The sequence below is a fragment of the Phyllobates terribilis genome, unplaced genomic scaffold, assembly GCF_046119375.1.
Source record: "Phyllobates terribilis strain yellow unplaced genomic scaffold, ASM4611937v1 Scaffold_33__1_contigs__length_13283291, whole genome shotgun sequence".
Lineage (NCBI taxonomy): Eukaryota > Metazoa > Chordata > Amphibia > Anura > Dendrobatidae > Phyllobates > Phyllobates terribilis.
The window spans coordinates 5,819,926-5,842,032 of NW_027362793.1; the positions used below are offsets into that span (position 1 = coordinate 5,819,926).

Genomic DNA, 22,107 nt, shown 5'->3' on the forward strand with positions numbered 1-22,107 from the left:
CACAAATGGGTATACGCTTTATGATTATGGCTATTTGCTCTTGTCCTCCTCCTTCTCCTCATCCTCCACCACCATATCAATGCAACACCCACCTAATTTTTTTAAAGGGTGCTTATAATGGCAGTAAAAAAAATTTTCATGTATACCCCCAGGGGTAAATGCTTGTCAGCCCATACAATTAGTGCATGTGCATTACAAGTATAGGAGGCCCGTTCCTTTCTAATGGGAACTTTTTTTCATGAGGCCCTTCTCCAAGTCTCTTCCAAGGGGCATTGAAGTGCCTCCAAATTTTTGGCAGCCCTTGCATTCACTGCATAGGCCAACACTATGGGAGACTCTCTCCTTTCTAATGGGAATTTGTTGTTACTGTGGCCCTGCTCTATGTGCCTTTAAATTCTTAGTGGGGTTTTTCCTAAAATTAGTCAGCTCTTGGACTCACTGCATACCCTATAACTGTATAGCAGAACCTCTCCTTTCTAATGGGAACATGTCATACCTTGTTACTGTGGCCCTGCTCCCTGTGTCTTTAAATTCTTTATGAGGTTTTTCCCAAATTTTGCCAGCCCTTGCAGTCACAGCATGGGCATTACCACTATAGGAGACCCGCTCCTTTATAATGGGAACATTTTTTTTACTGAGACCCTCCTTTATGTCTCTTCAAAGGGGTATTGGGTTGCGTCCAAATTTTTGGCAGCCCTTGCAGTCACTGGATACGCAATAACAATATAGGAGACCCACTTGTTAATAATGAGAACAACAAAGCATAGTCGGTTGATGGCTCTCTAACAATAGCTAGGGCCGACTGCTGGCCTTTTAAGAATAGTAAGGGCCATCTGATATCCCTATAAAAATAGGCTTTATGACTTTCAGAGTCCCTCCATCATAAATAAAACAGGATGTGTCTGATGATGTGTCACACACCACTTTGCCAGCTAAGTTTGTAAAATGTTAAAATGACATTTCACGGTGAATGCATTTGTCTTAAAAAAAAAACGCAAAAGAAACAAAACAATAGGATCTTTCTTTAGTATAAAAAACAGCGTCACCAATTTAACAACAATGTAATCACATTGTTCAGCTCATGCACCTCCTCCTCCATCTCCGAAATGACCACATCAGTCACAAGCTGACAGCACTGCAGCATGGCCTTGGCCAAGCGGCAACAGGCTGTGCTGAAGATAACATGCTTAATGCTTAATTGACAAACCGCCCAGCGCTGCAGAGTTGTTGAAAGCTGTAACACAGCAGCCTTATCTGTGGCTCTCACCGCTGAACATACAGCCAGGCATGGTCGTGTGTGACGGAGAAATGACAGCCGGGGTAGATACGGTTTCCCTCTATGCCAGTCCTTTTACCGAGCTAAAGAAATACAACTGTGGTGAAATACAACTACCACTAAGAAGCTGTTTCAGATTGAAAAACATTGTGCCCACCAGAGGATTTGATTCTGAGGGCTAACCTTTCTCCCCAGCTCAAGAGCCCCATAGCAGCTGCAAAGTTAGCGGTATCATGAACTCTCCTGAGGTAGAAGCCAAGAAACACCAGAGGACTCTCTGGTGGGACCGTCCAACCCTGCCGAGTAGCAGTCCTGGCTAAGAAAAGTGTGTGGGAAGGTTCCCGGACACTCTATGGCTGCTTTTTTACTGAGGTGGAAACCCACGCAAACACGGGGAGAACATACAAAGTCCTTGCAGATGTTGTCCTTGCTGGGATTTGAACCCAGGATCCCAGCACTGCAAGTCTTCAGTGTTAACCACTGATCCAATGTGCTGCCGTTCACCCTCTAATATCTAATAGGCTGGAGAAACTTGCACCTGCTGCCACTCTATCTTTAGCTCCTTTGTGAGAAAATGTATTTGGGCAGCCGATCAGTCTACCAAATAAAATTCCTGAGAAGGAAATTGGGGATGACATCGCTACTGGTACTGGGGGCAGTGCTAATACCATGGCGTCATACCATAGTTTGTTGGAAATATTCCAGGCTGGTAGGAGGCAAGCAAATTCCCACAGAAAATTACCAGCAGTAATGTTCAGGGACCCGCGCTTGTAGAAGACGGAGACAACACAGGGAGAAATAGTGACAGCTGGGGACCGAGTATGGACACGAGGCATGAGGCATGTAGTTGTGAAAAGCTTCCACCTCCACGAGCCTATAAGGCCACATTTCAAGTGCAAGCAGCTTTACTGGACATCCTGTGAGAAATTACATGCAGGCCAGATAGGGTTTCCCTCTATGCCAGTCCTTTCACCAAGCTAAATACAACTGTCTGCAAAAAAAGTTGTGCACTGGCTCTGCACCGTCCCTGGCCACATGCACCTGTCCACGTGTTTGTGGTTAGGCGGTCCTTCCCAGTAAGTGCGCTGGGGAGGGCACGGGTAATGTTGTGGGACCCGTGCTTGTGGAAGGCGGAGACGATACCGGGAAATATAGTGGCGGCTGGGGACCGAGTATGGACACCCGGCCGCCGCCGGCTTGAGGTTGTGAAAAGCTTCCGCCTCCACGAGCTTAATAGGCCACATTTCAAGTGCAAGCAGCTGTCAAAAATGTGGCAGTTTAGTATTGCAGCCTGTAGGTGGGTGGGTGACTGGCTGTCTGCATACTTGCGCTTGCATTCCAAGGAATGGGGTAGGGAGAACAGAACGCTGCAGTGGGACAAGGTCATGGACGGTGATTATTGCAAGTATGCAATGACAGGTGCATGGCGGGAGTCATCTTCACATGCGCCAAGGATCACTTATGATAGGCACACTTTTAGGCAGTGACCTGGAAGTCAGAGATGCTTCCAGAGGTCTTCCCCATGCTGTTCCCATGTCTTTTCAGCACTGTATGCATGTGTCTGATGATGTGTCACACACCACATGGCCAGATAAGGTTGTAAAATGTTAAAATTACATTTCCTGGTGAATGCATTTGTCTTGGTTGAAAGCAATGCAAAAGTGCAAAAACGCATCAAAAACGCAACGTATGAACATAGCCCAAGGTGTGGAGAAGTGTTTTTGGTTTTGGTTATTTATTTTGTCTTCTATACAAGTCATTACCCTGGAAAGGATATTCCATAACATATTTCCCAGGAAAATCCATTTTGATTTCGTTTTTGTATGTATTATTGTGAGTCCGTAAAAGTGGCATAATACTCTGACAACATTGTTAACAGCAGTGACCTGGGAGTCATAAATGCTTCCAGGGGTCTTCCCCCTGCTGTTCCCATGTCATTTGAGCACTGTTCCCATCGATTTGGGCAATTTTTAGGCCCTCTGCAGACCGCCGGGGTGAGCCGCCTGAAAAATGCTCGAGTTTCCCATAGACTTACATTGGGCTCATTGCTCGGGTCGAGCACCCGTGTATTCCAATTTGCTCGACTCGAGTAACGAGTACCCGAGCATTTTAGTGCTCACTCATCACTAGATATGACCGATACGATGCGATTTGTCATTCCTTGCATTACCACCGTATTCTGAGCATGAGGAACTCTACACTTATTATAGTCATCATGTGGGTTTGTGCCTTCATAAACTCATCGTTCTTCATCATCCCTCTGTTGAACTTGACATATGATCGGGTGGTGACTCTTCATCAGTTCTTCTGTGATGCTTTAACTGTATTTAATGCATCCTATGGTGGATCCAATGAGCTTTACATTGTAATTTGTGCAGAATGTATTCTGTTTGGACTTTGCCCCTTCTTTTGCAACTCGGTATCATACATTAACATTTTTCATGTAATTATGTGCATTAAATCTAGGGAAGGAAGAAGAAAAACCTTCTCTACCTGCTCATCCCACCTCATGATGATCTACTACTCTACAGTAGGATCACACTTCATGTCCTCATTCCACCCCACAGATGGTCTTCTCAACCAAGTCTTTTCCATGTTCTATTCTACAGTTGTACCTATGATAAATCCAATTATATATAGCCTACGTAACAGTGAAATCAAGAAAACTCTTCAAAAGTTGTTGAAGGTAAAATAACTATCCTAACTGTATTCTTTGAGGAAACACAAATAGATAAAAAATACCATATATACGTGGGTATAAGCTGAGTTTTTCAGCACATTTTTGTGTTGAGAAAGCCCCCCTCGGCTTATACTTGTGTATATACTCGAGTGTGTAGAAATTCCGATGGTGGATAGTGGTGGTGGGGGGTTGCAGCGGCGGAGGAGCAGGGCACACACAGTAGCAGTTGCTGCAGCTAGCTACCACATGTGCCTGCTGCTAAAGGGAAATGAATATTCACTCTTCTCCACTCCTATGGGCGTGGAGAAGAATGAATATTCATTCTCTTTAGTATCGGGCACAGAGGATCGCTGAGCCGCACCTCCTGCTGACCGTGCCTGCTGCTAAAGAGAATGCATATTCACTCTTCTCCCCGCCCATAGTCCTGGCGTGGAAAGGAGTGAATATGCTGGCAGCACATATCAGTGTCTGAGAGCGCATGGCAGTGATGCCATGCGCTGCTCAGATGCTGACATGAGCTTCTGCAGCAGAACAGGACACAGTGCTGGAGCAGAGGTGAGGAGGGAAGGTGAGTATAAGTGTTTATTTTTTTATATGAGCAGTGATAGGGCCATGCATACCAGGATTGGGGATAAGGGGGCCATGCACACCAGGATTGAGGGATGAGGGGACCATGCATACCAGGATTTGGATGAAGGTGCCATACATACCAGGATTGGAGATGAGAGTGCCATACATACCAGGATTGGGGATAAGGGGGCCATGCATACCAGGATTGAGGATGAGGGAGCAACGTGTACCAGGATGGGGAAATTTACCAGTAGCTGCTGCATTTCCCACCCTAGGCTTATACTCGAGTTAGTAAGTTTTAGTTGGTAAAATTAGGTACCTTGGCTTATACTCAGGTCGGCTTATACTCAAGTATATATCATAATTCAATTTGCAGTTTTTGGTCATTATTGTTAAATATTTACTGCTGAAAGTGCAAAAAAAGGGGAAATAATTCCCTCCATAAACCCTCAAAAATGGGATTCCAAAGGCCAATGTCTCTGCCAGGGATGAGCAAATAAATTTTTGACTAATCAAATTTGTTACAAATTTGTCAAAAAATTTTGGATTCCTGTAAAGAATTTTGAGATTTGATGCAAAAGAATATAGCAAGCTGCCATTTTTGCGGTCTTCTCTTAAGGGCCATGAAGGAGTTAATAATAATAATATATTATGTACTTGCTTGTCCTTTGCCTACGCCTAACCTATCCTTATGCTGCCACAGCTTTTCAGATCTTCAGTTCTTCATATCGTCTGACATTTCCTTCCAGTGCTGAGGCCATATTTATTATTTTTAAACCTCTTCCCTCTTCCCTTTTTATAATGTGTTGGGGTCTGGAGAGACGTCAGAAACATCTTCAGCCCTTGTTCTCTCTTTAAATGAAGCATCTCTGTGACTCTAATCTCTAGCCCAAGAGAATCTTCTTCAATATCAACAGTGTATCCGGATCCTATATCTCCCCCACGTCTTAGCCTGGAGTCCTATCTTCCTCTGCTACCTGCAGACTGAAACTGCTTCGGGTACGCAATACTAGAGATGAGCGTTGTTCTACTCGAACTGTTCGCCAATCTCAAATTCGAGCTGTTTTGGGCGGTGTTCGAGCCGGTCGGCAAACACGAACAATTTGAGAAAAATTCGGCTGTTCGAGGTTATGTTCGATAACTGTTCGTGCACCAAAATCATAACTGGATTTTTTCTCAGTAATGATGAAAATTAATGTTAATATGCAGTTTGAGTGTACAGCGGGGCGGGGGGAGGGGCAGGGGATGGATCTCTGCAGGAACAATGAAGATCTCCATTTTTTTTTCTCTTTCCCGCATTTGCAGTGGGGAGGTGCAATCTGTCAGCCTATCAGCAGCGCACACACGGAGCGAAGTGCTTTTTTTCACACAAGCAAGGGCATGTGTGATTGGCAGTGTATGTCACATGTCCTTGCCCTATAAGACCAAGCCATTTTCCCCGTCGCCACCATTTTCTCACTGCTGCAGCTGCGTGTTAGACGGCACCGCTGTTGCTGTGTGCGCTATACCTTGTTAATTTCAAGCCAATTTTCGCACAAATATACAGATAGCTTGGGAGTAGGGAATAGTTGTGATTGCAGTCCTTTTAAGGACTAGGTTACAGCATTTCCTACGACTTTTATCAAGCAGGTCTGTGCTCTTAAATAGATAGATTTTGGGAGTAAAGACTAATTGTAATTGGAGTCCTTTTCAGGACTAGGTTACATCAGTTCCTATCAGTTTTTGCCAGGCAGGTCTGTGCCAGTGCTGTGCAAGTTTTTATCACAGCATTTGGCTGAATCTAGCAAAGCTAATCCTTTTTGGCCTATTGCAGAGTGTGTTAGTCAGTGGAGTAGCCTATCTGTGTTGCAAGATATACCACCTGTGTATAGAATACCAATTTTTTTACTGCACCTAGTGAAGTAAAATCTTTTGGGCATAGCATCATTCTATTAGTCCATCTATACTGACCTCCATCAGGTTGCAAACTGAATATAATTTTTTTCTGCATCTAGCTCTGAAATAATATTTGGGCTTCTAGCAGTGTGTGGGACTTGGTCTATTAGTCCATCTATACTGACCTCCATCAGGTTGCAAATTAAAAATAATTTTTTTCTTCATTTAGCTCTGAAAAAATATTTGGGCTTCTAGCAGTGTGTGGGACTTGTTCTATTAGTACTTCTATACTGACCTCCAGCAGGTTGCAAATTGACTATAATTTTTTTCTGCATCTAGCTCTGAAAAAATATTTGGGCTTCTAGCGGTGTGTGGGACTTGGTCTATTAGTCCATCTATACTGACCTCCATCAGGTTGCAAATTAAAAATATTTTTTTTCTGCATCTAGCTCTGAAAAAATATTTGGGCTTCTAGCAGTGTGTGGGACTTGGTCTATTAGTCCATCTATACTGACCTCCATCAGGTTGCAAATTAAAAATAATTTTTTTCTTCATTTATCTCTGAAAAAATATTTGGTCTTCTAGCAGCGTGTGCGACTTGTTCTATTAGTCCATCTATACTGACCTCCATCAGGTTGCAAATTAAAAATAATTTTTTTCTTCATTTAGCTCTGAAAAAATATTTGGGCTTCTAGCAGTGTGTGGGACTTGTTCTATTAGTCCTTCTATACTGACCTCCAGCAGGTTGCAAATTGAATATAATTTTTTTCTGCATCTAGCTCTGAAAAAATATTTGGGCTTCTAGCGGTGTGTGGGACTTGGTCTATTAGTCCATCTATACTGACCTCCATCAGGTTGCAAATTAAAAATAATTTTTTTCTGCATCTAGCTCTGAAAAAATATTTGGGCTTCTAGCAGTGTGTGGGACTTGGTCTATTAGTCCATCTATACTGACCTCCATCAGGTTGCAAATTAAAAATAATTTTTTTCTGCATCTAGCTCTGAAAAAATATTTGGGCTTCTAGCAGTGTGTGGGACTTGGTCTATTAGTCCATCTATACTGACCTCCATCAGGTTGCAAATTGAATAAAAAAATTTTCTGCATCTAGCTCTGAAAAAATATTTGGGCTTCTAGCGGTGTGTGGGACTTGGTCTATTAGTCCATCTATACTGACCTCCATCAGGTTGCAAATTAAAAATAATTTTTTTCTGCATCTAACCCAGCCAATAGTTTTGGCCTAATACCACAGTTTGGCCACTCAGCTCTGCTCGGTTACCATCCATTGTTTTTTTGTGCAAACAACTCCAGAGTTGTGAATTAGTTAACCACCAAAATGAGTGGAAAAAGGCCTGCTGCTGGTGGAAAGGGGAATAGGCGTGTTGGGAAGGGGAAAAAAGGTTGTGTCCGTGGGGTAGGTGCAGAAGAAAGACCATCTTCCAGCCAAACTAAAATGTCTACTTCTTTTAGCGGACAATGTGATAAGATCCCTTTCTTACGGCCACGCCAATCGCTACAAATTCCAGATGAGGCACAAAAACAGCAGGTGCTTCAACGGATATCAAGTGCTCCTTTAAGTGGGCTCTCCTCCACATCAACTTCAACATCACAAATACTCCAGTCCTCAAAGGTGTCACCCAAATCGCACTTGCTTCCTCACAGCTCCCAAATCTCCAGCTGCCCGTCTGAGTATGAGGTAGAACAGATGGTTGAGTCTGCAGAGCTGTTTACTCATACTATAGCCTGGGAATCAGAGGTCGACTCCAGCGCTTCTGTGAATCCAGACGAGGAAATGATCTGCACTGATGCCCAGAATCTTTATGAGTCGGATCCAGGACCAGACGCAGAAGGTTCTGACCATAATGTAGACCCTCATTCCCAAACTGTAACTCCTGTTGGTGGAGACAATGAGGAAGACGATGATAAGACTCAAATACCTGATTGGAGCGACAACTTTAGTTTTTTGTCAGGGCAGGAACAGGTTGGCTCTGAGGACGACGGGTGTGATAACGCACAGGGTGATGATGATGAGGTCGGAGATCCCACTTACTGTCAACCCACAGTCAGCCAAGAGATGAGGTCAGCAGAGGAGGTGGAGGAAGATGCTAGTGACGACGAGGTCAGGTTGCGCCTTCCTGGACAGAGACGTAGTACTGGAAGCACGTCAACAACTGCATCCTCAAACACAACTCTGCCTCTCACCACAAGTCGTGGTGGCTCTTCAGGTCGCATGGGTGCTAAGCCTTGCATAGCCTGGGCATTTTTTCAGATCGATAAAGATGACCCAACTCGTGTTATCTGTAACATTTGTCAGCAAAAGCTAAGTAGAGGCCAAAAAATACATAGTTTGAGTACTTCATGCATGAACCGGCACATGGACATGAAGCATAAGTTGCAGAGGGAAGCTCAGTGTGCTACAATGCGGCCTAGCCGGCCGGGCCAACCACCGTCTGCCATATCTTGTGCATCCGCGGCCTCTTCATCCTCTGTGACTGGGGGGACAGCAGTCACACCTGTTTTGGGGCGCAGACCTGCCACCTCTTTACCCGCAACAGCCAGCGTGATTGGCAGGTCATCATTTTCTTTGGAGGTGGTAACACCAGCTGGTCTTGAGCGCTGTCCGACATCGATAGCACCACCTTTGGATCAAGGCAACCTAACATGTCCGCCTGCATCTTCCTCACAGACCGGCAGTTTGCCGGGGACACCCTTATCAACCCCGTCTAAGCACAATAGCCAGCCCTCGGTCCCTCAGATGTGGACAAGTAAAAGACCATTTCCTCCTAGCCATGAGAAAGCTAAGAGGTTGAATTTCACCATCTGCAAGCTCTTGGCTACAGAAATGCTGCCTTTCCGCCTGGTGGACACAGAGGATTTTCGAGACCTTATGTCCGTCGCAGTGCCCCAGTACCAGATGCCCAGTCGGCACTACTTCTCAAAGAAAGGTGTGCCTGCGCTCCACTAGCATGTCGCACACAACATCACCGCTTCTTTGAGAAACTCTGTGTGTGACAGGGTGCATTTCACCACAGACACTTGGACGAGTAGGCATGGACAGGGGCGTTACATGTCGCTGACTGGGCACTGGGTAACTATGGTGACAGCAGGACAAGGGGCTGCTGTCCAAGTCTTGCCGTCCCCACGAGTTGTGCGTCAATCCTCTTTATGTCAAAGTTCCTCCACTGCTTCTACCTCCTCAACCTCCTCTCGGTCTTCCACCTGCACCCAAAGCCTGTCTGGTCATGCCACAAGCTTTCTAACTGCGCAGAAGGGATCCTGCACACCTCCTTACTATGCTGGCAGTAGGGCTCAACGTCATCAGGCGGTTTTTACATTGAAATGTCTGGGAAATGTGAGTCACACAGCTGAGGAGTTGTGGTCAGCTCTGGAGAACCAATTTCATGAATGGTTGTCTCCACTGGACCTGAAACCAGGGAAGGCCGTGTGCGACAATGCTGCAAACCTGGGTGCGGCCCTTCGCCGGGGCAATGTCACACACGTGCCTTGTATGGCTCACGTGTTGAACCTGGTTGTCCAGCAATTTTTAGCCCACTATCCCAGACTAGATGGCCTTCTGCAGAGGGCACGGTCGCTGTGTGCCCACTTCCGCCGTTCGCATCCCGCAGCTCAGCGACTTACATCTCTACAGAAGTCGTTGGGCCTGCCACTTCACCGGCTAAAATGCGATGTGCCTACCCGGTGGAATTCAACTCTGCACATGTTGCAGCGACTGTGGCAGCACCGACAAGCCCTGGTGCAATACGTTCTGACGTATAGCCTGGGCCAACGAGATTCAGAGGTGGGGCAAATCACGCTGGAGGAGTGGTCTCAGATCAGGGACCTATGCACCCTTCTGCACAGTTTTGAAATGGCGACGAAGATGTTTAGTGCTGACGATGCCATTATCAGCATGACTATTCCGGTGATTTACATGCTGGAGCACATGTTAAACAGAATTCGGAGTCAGGTGGTGGCACAAGAGGAGGTGGAGGAAGTAGAGGAGGAGGAGTTGTATGCGGAAGGGCTAACATCTGCAAGGTCCAGACGGTCGGCAGCACCAAGGCGGCAGGCATGTGAGGGTGGGGGAGATGATTTTACCAGGGCGCATGGTAGCAGCCAAACTAGTGAGGAAGGAGCAGGAGCCCAGGAAGAAGTGGAGGACGAACTGATGGAAGACTCATCAGATGAGGGAGACCTTGATCACATTTCTGTTGTGCGAGGTTGGGGGGAGAGGACAGAGGAAGGAAGCATGATTGTTACCTCGCCACCAACACAACAGGGACTTGGTGCTCCTGGATGCGCAACACACATGAGTGCCTTCTTGCTGCACTACCTGCAACATGACCCTCGAATTGTGAGAATTAGAAATAATCCTGACTACTGGGTTGCCACACTGTTAGATCCCCGGTACAAAAGTAAATTTGCAGAAATTATTCCTGCCATAGAAAGGGATGCACGCATGCAGGAGTATCAGCAGAGACTGTTGCAGAATCTTACATGTGCTTTTCCACAAAATACCAGTGGTGCACGTAGTGAATCTCACAGTTCCAACTTGCCAACCGTGGGACCGTCAAGTGTTCAGCACTCAAACCGTAACAGAACCACAGTATCTGCTGGTAACATCAATTTTGCGGAATCATTTCACCACTTTTTTAGCCCATCCTTTGCAAGGCCACAGGAGACAAGAAGTCTGACACATAGTCAACGCCTAGAGACGATGGTACAGGAGTATCTCCAAGTAAACATTGAAGCCACGACTGTGTCACTGGACCCTTGCTCTTTTTGGGCTTCCAATCTGGATAAATGGCCGGAGCTAGCCACTTATGCCTTGGAGATCTTGTCATGCCCCGCAGCCAGCGTTCTGTCTGAACGTGTGTTCAGCGCTGCTGGTGGTGTGCTGACAGATAAGTGCACGCGGCTCTCCACTGATAATGTAGACAGACTCACGTTCATAAAGATGAACAAATCATGGATCCGAAACGACTTTTCTACCCCTGTGTCATCCTGGGGAGAGTAAAAGCTTGATGATTGGTTAAAATCACCCTACCAACCGTTTTAAGCTTTCAAATTACTAATCATGTTTATCTGTATCTTGACTGGAAAATAATTTGGGCTTTGTAGCAGTGTGCAGCACTGATCCTATTAGGCCATCTATAATAAGCTTCACCAGATTTAAAATTAAAAATAATTTTTAGCTGCATCTAGCCCGGAAAATAATTTTGGGGCTCCGAGATGCGCAAGACACATAAGTGCCTTCTTGCTGCACTACCTGCAGCATGACCCTCATATTGTCAGAATTCGAAGTAATCATGACTACTGGGTTGCCACACTCTTAGATCCCCCAAACTTTTCGATCAACCTTTTCATTTTAATAAAGACCAAAAAAATGGTCATTTTTGAAATTATAAGCATTAGCAGGTTGTTAGAAACTGAAATCAAACAGTTTTCAACTCAAAACTTTATTCTAGGTGATGTTACATTTTCACATAGGACCCCTTGTTCGAAAGGAGCTTCTGAACTCTCTCGTCCATTGAATTTGTCAGGTTTTGGATGGTTTCTGCTTCAATTGTTTTGCATGAGGACAGAATACCCTCCCAGAGCTGTTGCTTAGATGTGAACTGCCTCCCGCCATCATAGACACTCCTTTTAATGATGCTCCAAAGGTTCTGAATGGGGTAGAGGTCAGGGGAGCATGGGGGTCACACCATAAGTTTGTCCCCTTTTATGCCCATATCAGCCAGAGATGCAGATGTTTTATGTGCAGCATGAGATGGTGCATTATCATGCAGAAAAATGATCTTGCTGTGAAATACACGGTTCTTCTTCTTGAACCATGGCAGGAAGTGCTGTTTGAGAAAATCCACACACATTATGGAGTTCATCTTTAGCGCCTTCAGGGATCCTAAAGGGGCCGACAATCTCTCTCCCCATGATTCCAGCCCAAAACATTACTCCACCTCCTCCTTGTTGGCGCTGTAGCCGTGTTTGCGTGGGGTGTCCATCAACCAGCCATCCTCCACTCCATTCATCTGGACCATCGAGCGCTGCACGGCACTCATCCGTGAACAAAACAGTTTTGAAATCAGTCTTCATGTAATATTTGGCCCACTGGAGCCGTTTCTGCTTGTGTAAAGTGGATAGAGGAGGTCGACAGGATGGCGTATGCACAGCTGCAAACCTCTGAAGGACCCTGCATCTTGTTGTTCGGGGGACGTTGGAGGCACAAGCAGCTTCAAAAACTTGTCTGCTGCTATGACAAGGCTTTTTTGCCGCTGCTCTTTCAACCTGACGTAATTGCCTGTAGGAAAGAGTCCTCAATTTGCCCTTATCAGCACGCACACGTGTGTACTGTGAATCAGCTACATACTTCTTGATTGCCAAGACACTTCATCCTGATCATCGCACAATGTTGATTGTAGTCATGCCTTGACCTAAACACTCCACAATTTGTTGCTTCTCAGCAGCCGACACATCCTTTTTCTTTCCCATTTTGGCAGAAAATGTAGGCTGCTTAATAATGTGAGAGAGCCTTCTTAAGTAGTCTTGCCTTTCATTGGACACACCTGCCAAACTAATTAGCACAGGTGTCTGCAATTGCTTACAGTGATATAAAGAGCCCTGACACACATCACCATCAATGAGTTTAACTGACAAACAAACAAATTCTTCCCTTATCACTCCTAAACACTTTTTGCATAATAATTTGGAACGCGGTGTACATGTGCTTTTCCACAAAACACCAGTGGTTCACGTAGTGAATCTTACAGTTCTAACTTGCCAACCGTGGTCTGTATGGAATTGTTCAATAAAGGGCCCAAAATTAAGATAACATAGATGGGAGAGGTCTCTATGAATAGGAATTCCTAAGTATTTGATACCCTGTGAGGGCCAGGTAAAGGGAAAGTTGGACTGGATGGAATCCTATATGGATTTAGGGAGGGAGACATCGAGGGCCTCAGACTTCGCTGCATTGATTTTAAAATTTTACCATGTAACAAAGTGATCTATTTCAGCCATAACAGCAGGGATGGATATATGTGATTGAGTGATATATACTAGGACATCATCAGCAAATAGAGAGCACTTGTACTCGGTGCCTCCCACCTCAATCCACCTAATATTGGGGTTATGGCGAATTGATGAGAGCAGGTGCTCCGTCACTAGGATGTATAAGAGAGGGGACAGAGGACATCCCTGCCTTGTCCCATTGGTGATTGTGAAAGGTGATGAAAATGTTCTGACGCACCCCCTGGGCCTTGGGACACCCGGAGCCGGACCCTTTTTGGTGGATGCTGGTGGTTGTAGTCTTCGTGGCGGCGATCCGGTTCCGTGGCTCAGGGCGGTCAAACCAGTGGCGGAACTATTTATGTGGTTTTGATGTTTAAATGTCCGACTACGCCACCCGTGGATTGCGGTCAGAGTGAACCGCCGCTACAGGGCAGACCGCTAAGGCTGGTGTTGTGGGTGCAGCAGAGCGTAGCATAACTCCCCACGGGAGGAGTATAGCCTCAGGGCAGTGTATGCGGAGGATGGGGGTGATGGTGCAGGGCAGCAGCAGTAACGACACGGAGTCAGTGATGCAGTTCAGGGCCTTTACTCACAGTTCTTATTATCCAGACCACGTCTGCAGGTAACGGCTGCCCACGTCGTACTGTGCTCACCAGGTGAGGGGCTCAGACAACTCCCAGATAACTTTGGAGCGCTTCACAGGACCCCCTTTGTGTGTCCTTTGTCTGGCCTTTCTTACCAACACTTCTGTCCGGCTGCCTCGGGCCTCCTCTTGGTAAACTTGGCGCCAGTTTCCCTGACCCTATGTGGTGCCTTCCTAGCGGGTGGAGCAAGGGGCTGCGCCACATAAAATGTCAGAGCCTCCGGTTTCTAGCTGAGGGTCGTTTCCTGCCTCCACTAGTTCGGGGACCGGTCTCCCCCTTTGGCTTGACCCCTCCACGCAGGTGGATTCGGGCGTGCGGTGGCGACTCGCCCGTCCGCACCCCTGGGATCCCTTCATTCCTCGTTCCTGGAGCCTTCTCCGCTCCTCTTCCTTCCATCTCCCTCTTGCAGGCCTGGGCCTCTGTTACTAGGCCCGCCTCCGGAGCAGAGCTCATGCAGAGCCCCTGCTCCCTGCCACTTCTGCTCAGACTTCTCTGCACTGAACTAAGATGGTGCCCACCTTTTATACTCCCTTCTCAATGCACCCAGGAACTGCTTCCTCCCTGCTCCTGCACTGCAGGGTTCCCCTTCCTCAGTGTTCCCTCCCCCCACTCCAGCCAGGGACAGGGACTGTCGTGCCCATCTCAGGGGCATATTGGTCGCCCTGCCCCACGGCAATGTGGTGTAATGCATGCAGGTGTCGGGTCCTGATCCACACTCCATCCTTATCTGAGAGTGAGATATCACACCTCTGGGTGAGGTGCAATACGTCTGTAGCAACCGAGCCCTCGGTGCTACAGTTCCATTTATCTTCAGCCTAGGTGACGTATTGTGATACAGGGCCGTGATTTTGGCTATAAAAGGGTCCCCTAGACCCCTACCCCAAGCTTTTTAAGAGAATCATATATGGCGTCCCAGGAGACTCTATGGAATGCTTTCTCAGCATCCAACGAGAGTATCTACTTACAAATTTTTAACTGCATCTAGCCCAGGAAATACTTTGTGCCTAGTAGCAGTATCTGCTAGTCAGCGGATTATCCCGGCTGTTAAACAAGCTACACCACCTGTAGTTTGGACACTTAATTTTTTCAAAGGAAATGCTTCGGGACCACGGGATACTCAGTGAAGAGCATCAGGAGGCACCCCAAGGCATAGGGGCTGGGACTGGCACTAGGATGCCTTGCGGTGGACAGCCGAGCTCGATCCTTATAAAAGCTTTTTAACTGCAGCAGCTTTAGTGGACGCTACTGGAGCTGGAATTACGCGGCTGCTGGCATGAGACTTGCCCTCCAATAGATCCTTGTAAATGGATTTAAAGTGTATTCATTCAAATTAGAGGGACAATTTAAATTAAAAAGCTTAGAGCTGCCTCCACCACAGGGGGGCTCTCTCGACCCACCAGCGGACAGGCACCAGTATTGGGAGAGGGGGGCTGGCCGTCAGGGTTCACCGCGGCTCTGGCACAAACCCGGCGACACGGAGGTGGCACGGGCAGGAGCGGACTGGCCGTCTCGGCTTCTCACTTTTTGGATTTTAGAAGGGCATGACATGCCTATATCTGTGTCTCCCCCTCCTTTTACTCCTCCACCTCTTTTCTTTTCGCATGACTATATGTACTTGTCACTTTTCCATGTGTTAGTTGTGTCTTCTGAGCAGTTTGTCAGCTTTTGGACACCTTTGAAGGTGTTTTCTATGTGTTTCTATGTGTTTTTGTTTGCCTGCCATTGGTTTTAACGGTGTTCGAAGGTGTTCGACGAACAGTTCGACGAACAGTTCGGCGAACACACGGGTGTTCGACGAACCGAACCGAACTCGAACACTACGGGGGTGGCTCAACACTACTCAATACCTCCGTTGAGTTTCTCCGGCCAGCTAACAGGACTTTTGCGTAGGGAGATCTTCACACTGGTGATCCCACTGTCTGAGGGTACGGAGCTCTTGTCTACCCTAGCAGCCACCATATACTCAGGCTGCTGGTACGGTTCACTGTCCCAACTATCACTAACTCATCACTTCCTGCTTCTGGAAACTAAGCAGAGATTTTCCTAATGTGCCCACCCTCTGCGGGTTGTCATCACACACCATTCACCCCATCACTGTCTGCAATACTGCTGGCAGACCCAACCTGGCATCTGCACCCGTGACAGTGGCATCTTGTGGTTGGTTACCAATACTACAGCCCACAAGGAATTATATCAGAAACAAGCTTTATACACACTCTATGCTTGATCATGGCACTAAGTTCCCCCTCTACTCTGCTGGTTGGACCACTGCAGCTAACCCCTTAGCTTGGCCTAACAACAGTTCAGAGAGGTCTAACTCCGGGAACATTCTCTTTAACTACTTCAGTGATAAAGGAAGGTTACATCCTTCCTCACTATTACACCCAGAAAATAGGCAAAAAGTGGATATGAATTATGGGCCAGAGTAGCTTTGGATGAGGCTCATAACTAGGGCAGGAATCCTGCAAAAGCATTAGGATATCACTTTGGAGGATAATGAGACCAAGAACAAGATGTTGAGATTTCTTCCCCCAAGAATATTTTCCTCAAAATTTCTAGTTTATGAGACAGACTAGTGAGCAATTATGATACGCTACCACCTGCACTGGACTAAGGACTCATAAAACCCCTCAAATGTAGATGCAATAATTTTTTGACACAAGTCCATATCTGTCTCCAATACTTTTGCAGGTTTGACAATAGCCACTACTTAGTGACTTTGCGGAAAAATGCTTGTTCATCTTCCAAGCTGAAACTTGATGGACTCTACTATTGGTCATGTGCAGTTTGATATATTTTGTTTTATTTATTTACCTAATTCATACATACTTTTAATTAGGACCCCACCCCTAGAATTTAACTTTTAGCTCTCTTTTTCCTAAAAATAGTCCATTTACCCACATTTCCTTTGTATGTACCTGATAAAAAAGCCGGTCTGGCTTTAAAAAAGTGTCATGCGATTACATGTGAATAAAGAAAATTTTATCTAGACTTTTGTCATTAGTCCTGTTGGGCATCAGCATTTTGTAAATGGGTTGGTTTCTCTTTTTGACTTATTCTAAAAGTCTGGTCCATATTCACCAAAATAAAGAGGAGTACAAAAATGGCTAGGATAACATAAAATAATTTGTACTTTTAATTTTAGGTTCTCTTGGATGATCACACACCCCTGAACTGGAATTGACTACATACATTTAGATTGCATTAATATGATGACACTGAAATTATAAAGAATGTCTTTGTTAGTGTAGACTGTAGAGGAATTACTGTGATCATAACCACAGAAAATATGCCACCAATTGCCACGAAGACCAGAAGAGACCGGAGCCAAAAGAGTACTGGGTGGAGAGCTGTGGCAGCTGGACATGTGAACAACTAAGCTAGTATACTACTCTTTAAACCCTTTACCAACCCACCACATTGTCAAAATGGAAGATTTTGCTGGATTCACTTGCAATTAATCACAAAAATTATTTTGTTTTCTAAAATTCAAGGTGAATTCAATTCTCATTGAACCAATTTTCTCATTTCTACCAGTCACCCCTTCCTCGTCTCTTCTTTTTTCTCATGTTTACTGGTCAACTATTAATGGTCTATTCTAATGATCATGTAGGGTGTGAAAACTACCTCCCATGTCACCCATTGATGTGAGATTGAGAAAATGTTAATGTCATGTTGTAATCAAATGTTTAATACTAATTAGAGATGAGCGAATCTGGCAAAATTTGAATTCGACTGATCATGTGTGTTTTTTTTCTGGGAAATTCGATTTGCGGAAAAGTTATTCAAAATGTAAAAAAATTCCTTATACTCACCTCCATGCTCACCACTCTATCACCTACACTGCTCACAAACACAGATCCAGTTCTCGCCACATCTTCTGATCCCTCACCGCTTGCAATGGATTCCCTGGGCCTCTCACACTGGATGGAACTTCCAGCTGTCAAGACTCTGACTCTGCGCAAGTGCGCAAGCTTTATGATATCATGAGATGCACCATGACCTTCCTGCTTGCATGGGCAAAATGCTCCTGGGTGTCATAACAGCGGGAAGACCCACACAGTGTCAGAGGCACAAAGATTCTATCACAAGCGTTAGGAATCAGAAGATGCGGTAAGGAAAAAATGTTTGGCGTTGAGTTGCAGATGAGATAGAGAGGTGAGCAGTGACATGAGTATAACAAGTTTTTTAATCTATTGTGGTTCAGAGAACTGGAGGCCAACGTGAATTCCATGAAGCACCTGTGGGTTCAATATGCTCACCACAACTCTAGATGAACTCTTCAAAAAGTGTAATCTCCAAAATGGGGTACTTTGTGAGGGGGTTACTGTTGTTCTGGCAGTACAAGGGCATTACAAATGCAGTATGGTGCAAAGTCTGCTTCCCAAAATGGCACTAATTTCTTTTGGAGCTCTCCCGTGAGCCCAAATAGTTGTTTTCCCCAACATATAGGACATCGGCATACTCAGGAGAAATTGCACAAGAAATTGGATGGTCCATTTTTTTGTTATCCTTATGAAAATGATAAATTTGGGGCAAACGCAACATTTTTGGGGAAAAAACAATATTTTTAATTTTCATGGCCCAATGTTTTATAATTCTGTGAAGCAATTGTAGGTTCAAGATACTCACCACTCTTCTAGATTAGTGATGAGCGAGCACTAAAATGCTCGGGTGCTCATTGCTCGGGTAAAGCAAATCGTAATGCTCGGCTTCTCGACCGGAGTAATGAGCCCAAAGAAAGTCAATGAGAAACTCAAGCATTTTTCCAGCATCTACCCCCGGAGGTCTGGAGGGGGTCTAAAAATTGGTCAAGTCAATGGAAACAGTGCTCAAATGACATGGGAACAGCATGGGAAAGACCCCTGGAAGCACCTCTGACTAGCAACGAAGCAAGAATGGATTTTCCTGGAAAAAATGGTGAGATACATTCTTTCCAGGGTAATGACTTATATATAAGGCAAAATAAATAACCAAAAACAAAATGCTCCTCCACACCCTGGGCTATATTCACACATAGACTTTTTGATGTGATTTTGCACTTTTGCATTTCTTTCAACGGTGAAAAATACATTCACCTGTAAATTTAATTTTAACATTTTACTACCATGTGGTGTGTGAGGCATACTGATAATACAATCTAGCACGTGTCCCTACTTTAGAAACAGCTAACAGTGTTGTCAATAGGGAATAGAATTTGTTTTTTTCAGCACAGGGTATAATACAATAATCCCTGACTAGATGCCTGTAAGACGCTATCCTAACCGCTATAGGTCACCAGTACACGAATGTCAGATAAGAGAGGTAATATAGTACAATACAAAATAGAATTTAACCGGCTCCAAAGAGGTTTTTTTTGCTTCGTTGCACCACCAAACTGTGAAGGTATGCAAGCAATCCTGTCCGCTTTCATCATTTTCTAATTACAGATTAAAAATTATGAATCGGTCAACGAGCGCATGGAAACTATCAAGTAATTCACTGTAGAAGAGATGTATTCGACAATAATGAACAACACTCATCTCCAGCTGATGACACCTTACACCTGACCCTATTGTAAATGCAGCTAACAACGGTATCAATAGGGAATAGAATAGATTTTTTTTTTGCAGCAGCATCAATACACAGTATAAGGCAATAATACCTGGCTGGATTGGAGTAATATGCTATCTATACTGCGATAGCTCACCCGTAAACAAATTTCAGATAAGGGAGGTAATATTGTAAAATATAGAATCGATTTGAATTTGCCTTCCCATTATTTAGGAATGGGTCTCCTATACTGTTATTGAGTATCTGTTTTAAAACCCCCATGGCACTAAAAACCATCTCTGTCAAAATGCTAGCGGCCATGACCTCCAAGGTGTAGAGAGACAGTTCATGCCAACTGTTCAACTTGGATACCCAATAGTTGAAAGGCACAGAGGAATCACCGAGGATGCTGGTACAATCAGCAAGGTAGTCCTTCAGCATCTTCCAAAACGTTTCCCTCCTTGTCAGAGTAACCCGTGCCTGGGCACTAGAAGGGTCTGAGGAAACGGTCCCAGACCTTTGACAGCGTTCCTCTGCCTCTGCTGCATCTGTTTTGTTTCTCCCTTAACTATTCTCCTTGATTGTCCAAGACACTGTGACCTCTGCCACCAGCGTTGTCAGATGGGATTTTTTTAAATAATTCTTCAACAAGAGCCATCTGGTACTGCAACATACAACATAGGAGTGGGTCTCATATACTGTTATATGCAGCAAGTTTAAGGGCTGCTCAAAATTAGGACGCACTCCAATACCCCTTTGAAGAGACGTAAAGGAGAGCCTCATTAAAAAAATGTTCCCATTATAAAGGAGTGGTTCTCCTATACTCTTATTGCATATGCAGTGACTGCAAGGGCTGCCAAAAATTAGGACGCACTCCAATACCCCTTTGTAGAGACTTAGAGAAGAGCCTCATTAAAAAAATGTTCCCATTATAAAGAAGTGGGTCTTCTATACTGTTATTGCATATGCAGTGACTGCAAGGGATGCCAAAAATTAGGATGCACTCCAATACCCCCTTGAACAGACATAGAGGAAGGCCTCATTAAAAATAAGTGTTCCCGTTATTAATGAGTGGGTCTCCTCTACTGGAATTCCCATGTACTAAGTGCATGGGCTGGAGAACATTTACCCCTGGGTGTATACATGAACATACTGTGTACATGAACATAATGTATAACATACAGAATGTTAGAGGTAGGCCTCGAAAAATAGATCCTACGTGCATCATAAAAACACCTTTAAAAAAAAATTATGTGCATATTGCATGATGGTCACCCTGTTGACATGGTGGTGGAGGATAAGGAGAAGGAGAATGAGGAGGGTGACATAAAATAGACAAAATTATGAAGCATATACCCATGTCTGGGTGTGAAGAGGTGCATGGGAATAAACCCCCAAAAAATAACCGCCAGATTTGACTTTATGTTCCGCTGCTATCATCCGGTGGTGTTGAGAAGTCTGGCTCAATCCAGCCCATGTTCATTTTGATAAGAGTCAGCCTGTCAGCATTTCCAGTTGTTAGACAGATGCCCCTATCAGTTATAATACCCCCGATGGCACTAAAAACCTGCTCTGACAAATGCTAGTGGCAGGGCAGGCCAGGACCTTAAAGGTGTAGAGCAGTGTTTCTCAACTCCAGTCCTCAGGACCCCGCAACAGGCCATGTTTTCAGGATTTTCTTAGCATTGCACAGGTGATGGAAGTTCTCTCACCTGTGCAATACTAAGGAGATCCTGAAAACATGATCTGTTGTGGGGTCCTGAGGACTGGAGTTGAGAAACACTGATGTAGAGAGCCAGTTCATGCCATGTGTCCATCTTGCATACCCAATAGTTATAAGGCACAGAGGAATAATGGAGGACACTGGTACGGTCGGCAAGGTACTCCTTCAGAATCTTCCAAAACTTTTCCCTCCTTGGAAGAGTACCCCACGCATCATGACCTTGGCACTGAGAGGGGCTGAGGACACTGTCCCAGACTTTTAACAGTGTTCCACCATCTCTACTGCATCTGGTTTGTTTCTCCCTCGCCTGTACTCCTTGGTTGTCCAAGGAACTCTGACCTCTGCCGCCAGCGTTGTCAGCTGTGAATTTTTTGAATAATTCTTCAACAAGGACCTTCTGGTACTGCAACATTTTATTAGACCTCTCCGCCACGAGAAGGAGAGATAGAAAGTTCTCCTTGTAGCGTGGGTCTAGAAGTGTGACCAACCAGTAATTACTGTCGCCCAAAATGTGTACAATGCGAGGGTCACGGGAAAGGCAGCGGAACATAAAGTCAGCCATGTGTGCCAGACTGCCAAAAGCCGAGACTTCCCTGTTCTGACCAAGAACACGACTGTGCATGCTCTTTTCCTCATTCTCTTCCTGGTCCTCCTCCTCATTCTTCCTCTCCTCAGGCCATCCACGCTGAACAGACGGTATGAATGTTGTGTGGGTAGTACTGTCTGTAGTGCAGGAAACCAACTCCTGTTCCTTCCTCTCCTCCTCTTCCTCATTATCACCGAGTCCATGTTGAGATGGGA

General features: G+C 45.3%; 1 protein-coding gene across 1 annotated transcript in view; it reads left to right on the forward strand.

Annotated features, from left to right (window-relative positions):
* Window positions 1-3,461: 3,461 nt before the first annotated feature.
* LOC141180580 (olfactory receptor 2A14-like) overlaps window positions 3,462-22,107 on the forward strand; it is a 29,282-nt gene continuing 10,636 nt past the window's right edge. The window contains exons 1-2 of the mRNA XM_073660676.1: window positions 3,462-3,641; window positions 3,743-3,806. Coding sequence (XP_073516777.1) covers window positions 3,462-3,641; window positions 3,743-3,806 — 244 coding nt within the window. The remainder of the gene's footprint in view (window positions 3,642-3,742; window positions 3,807-22,107) is intronic.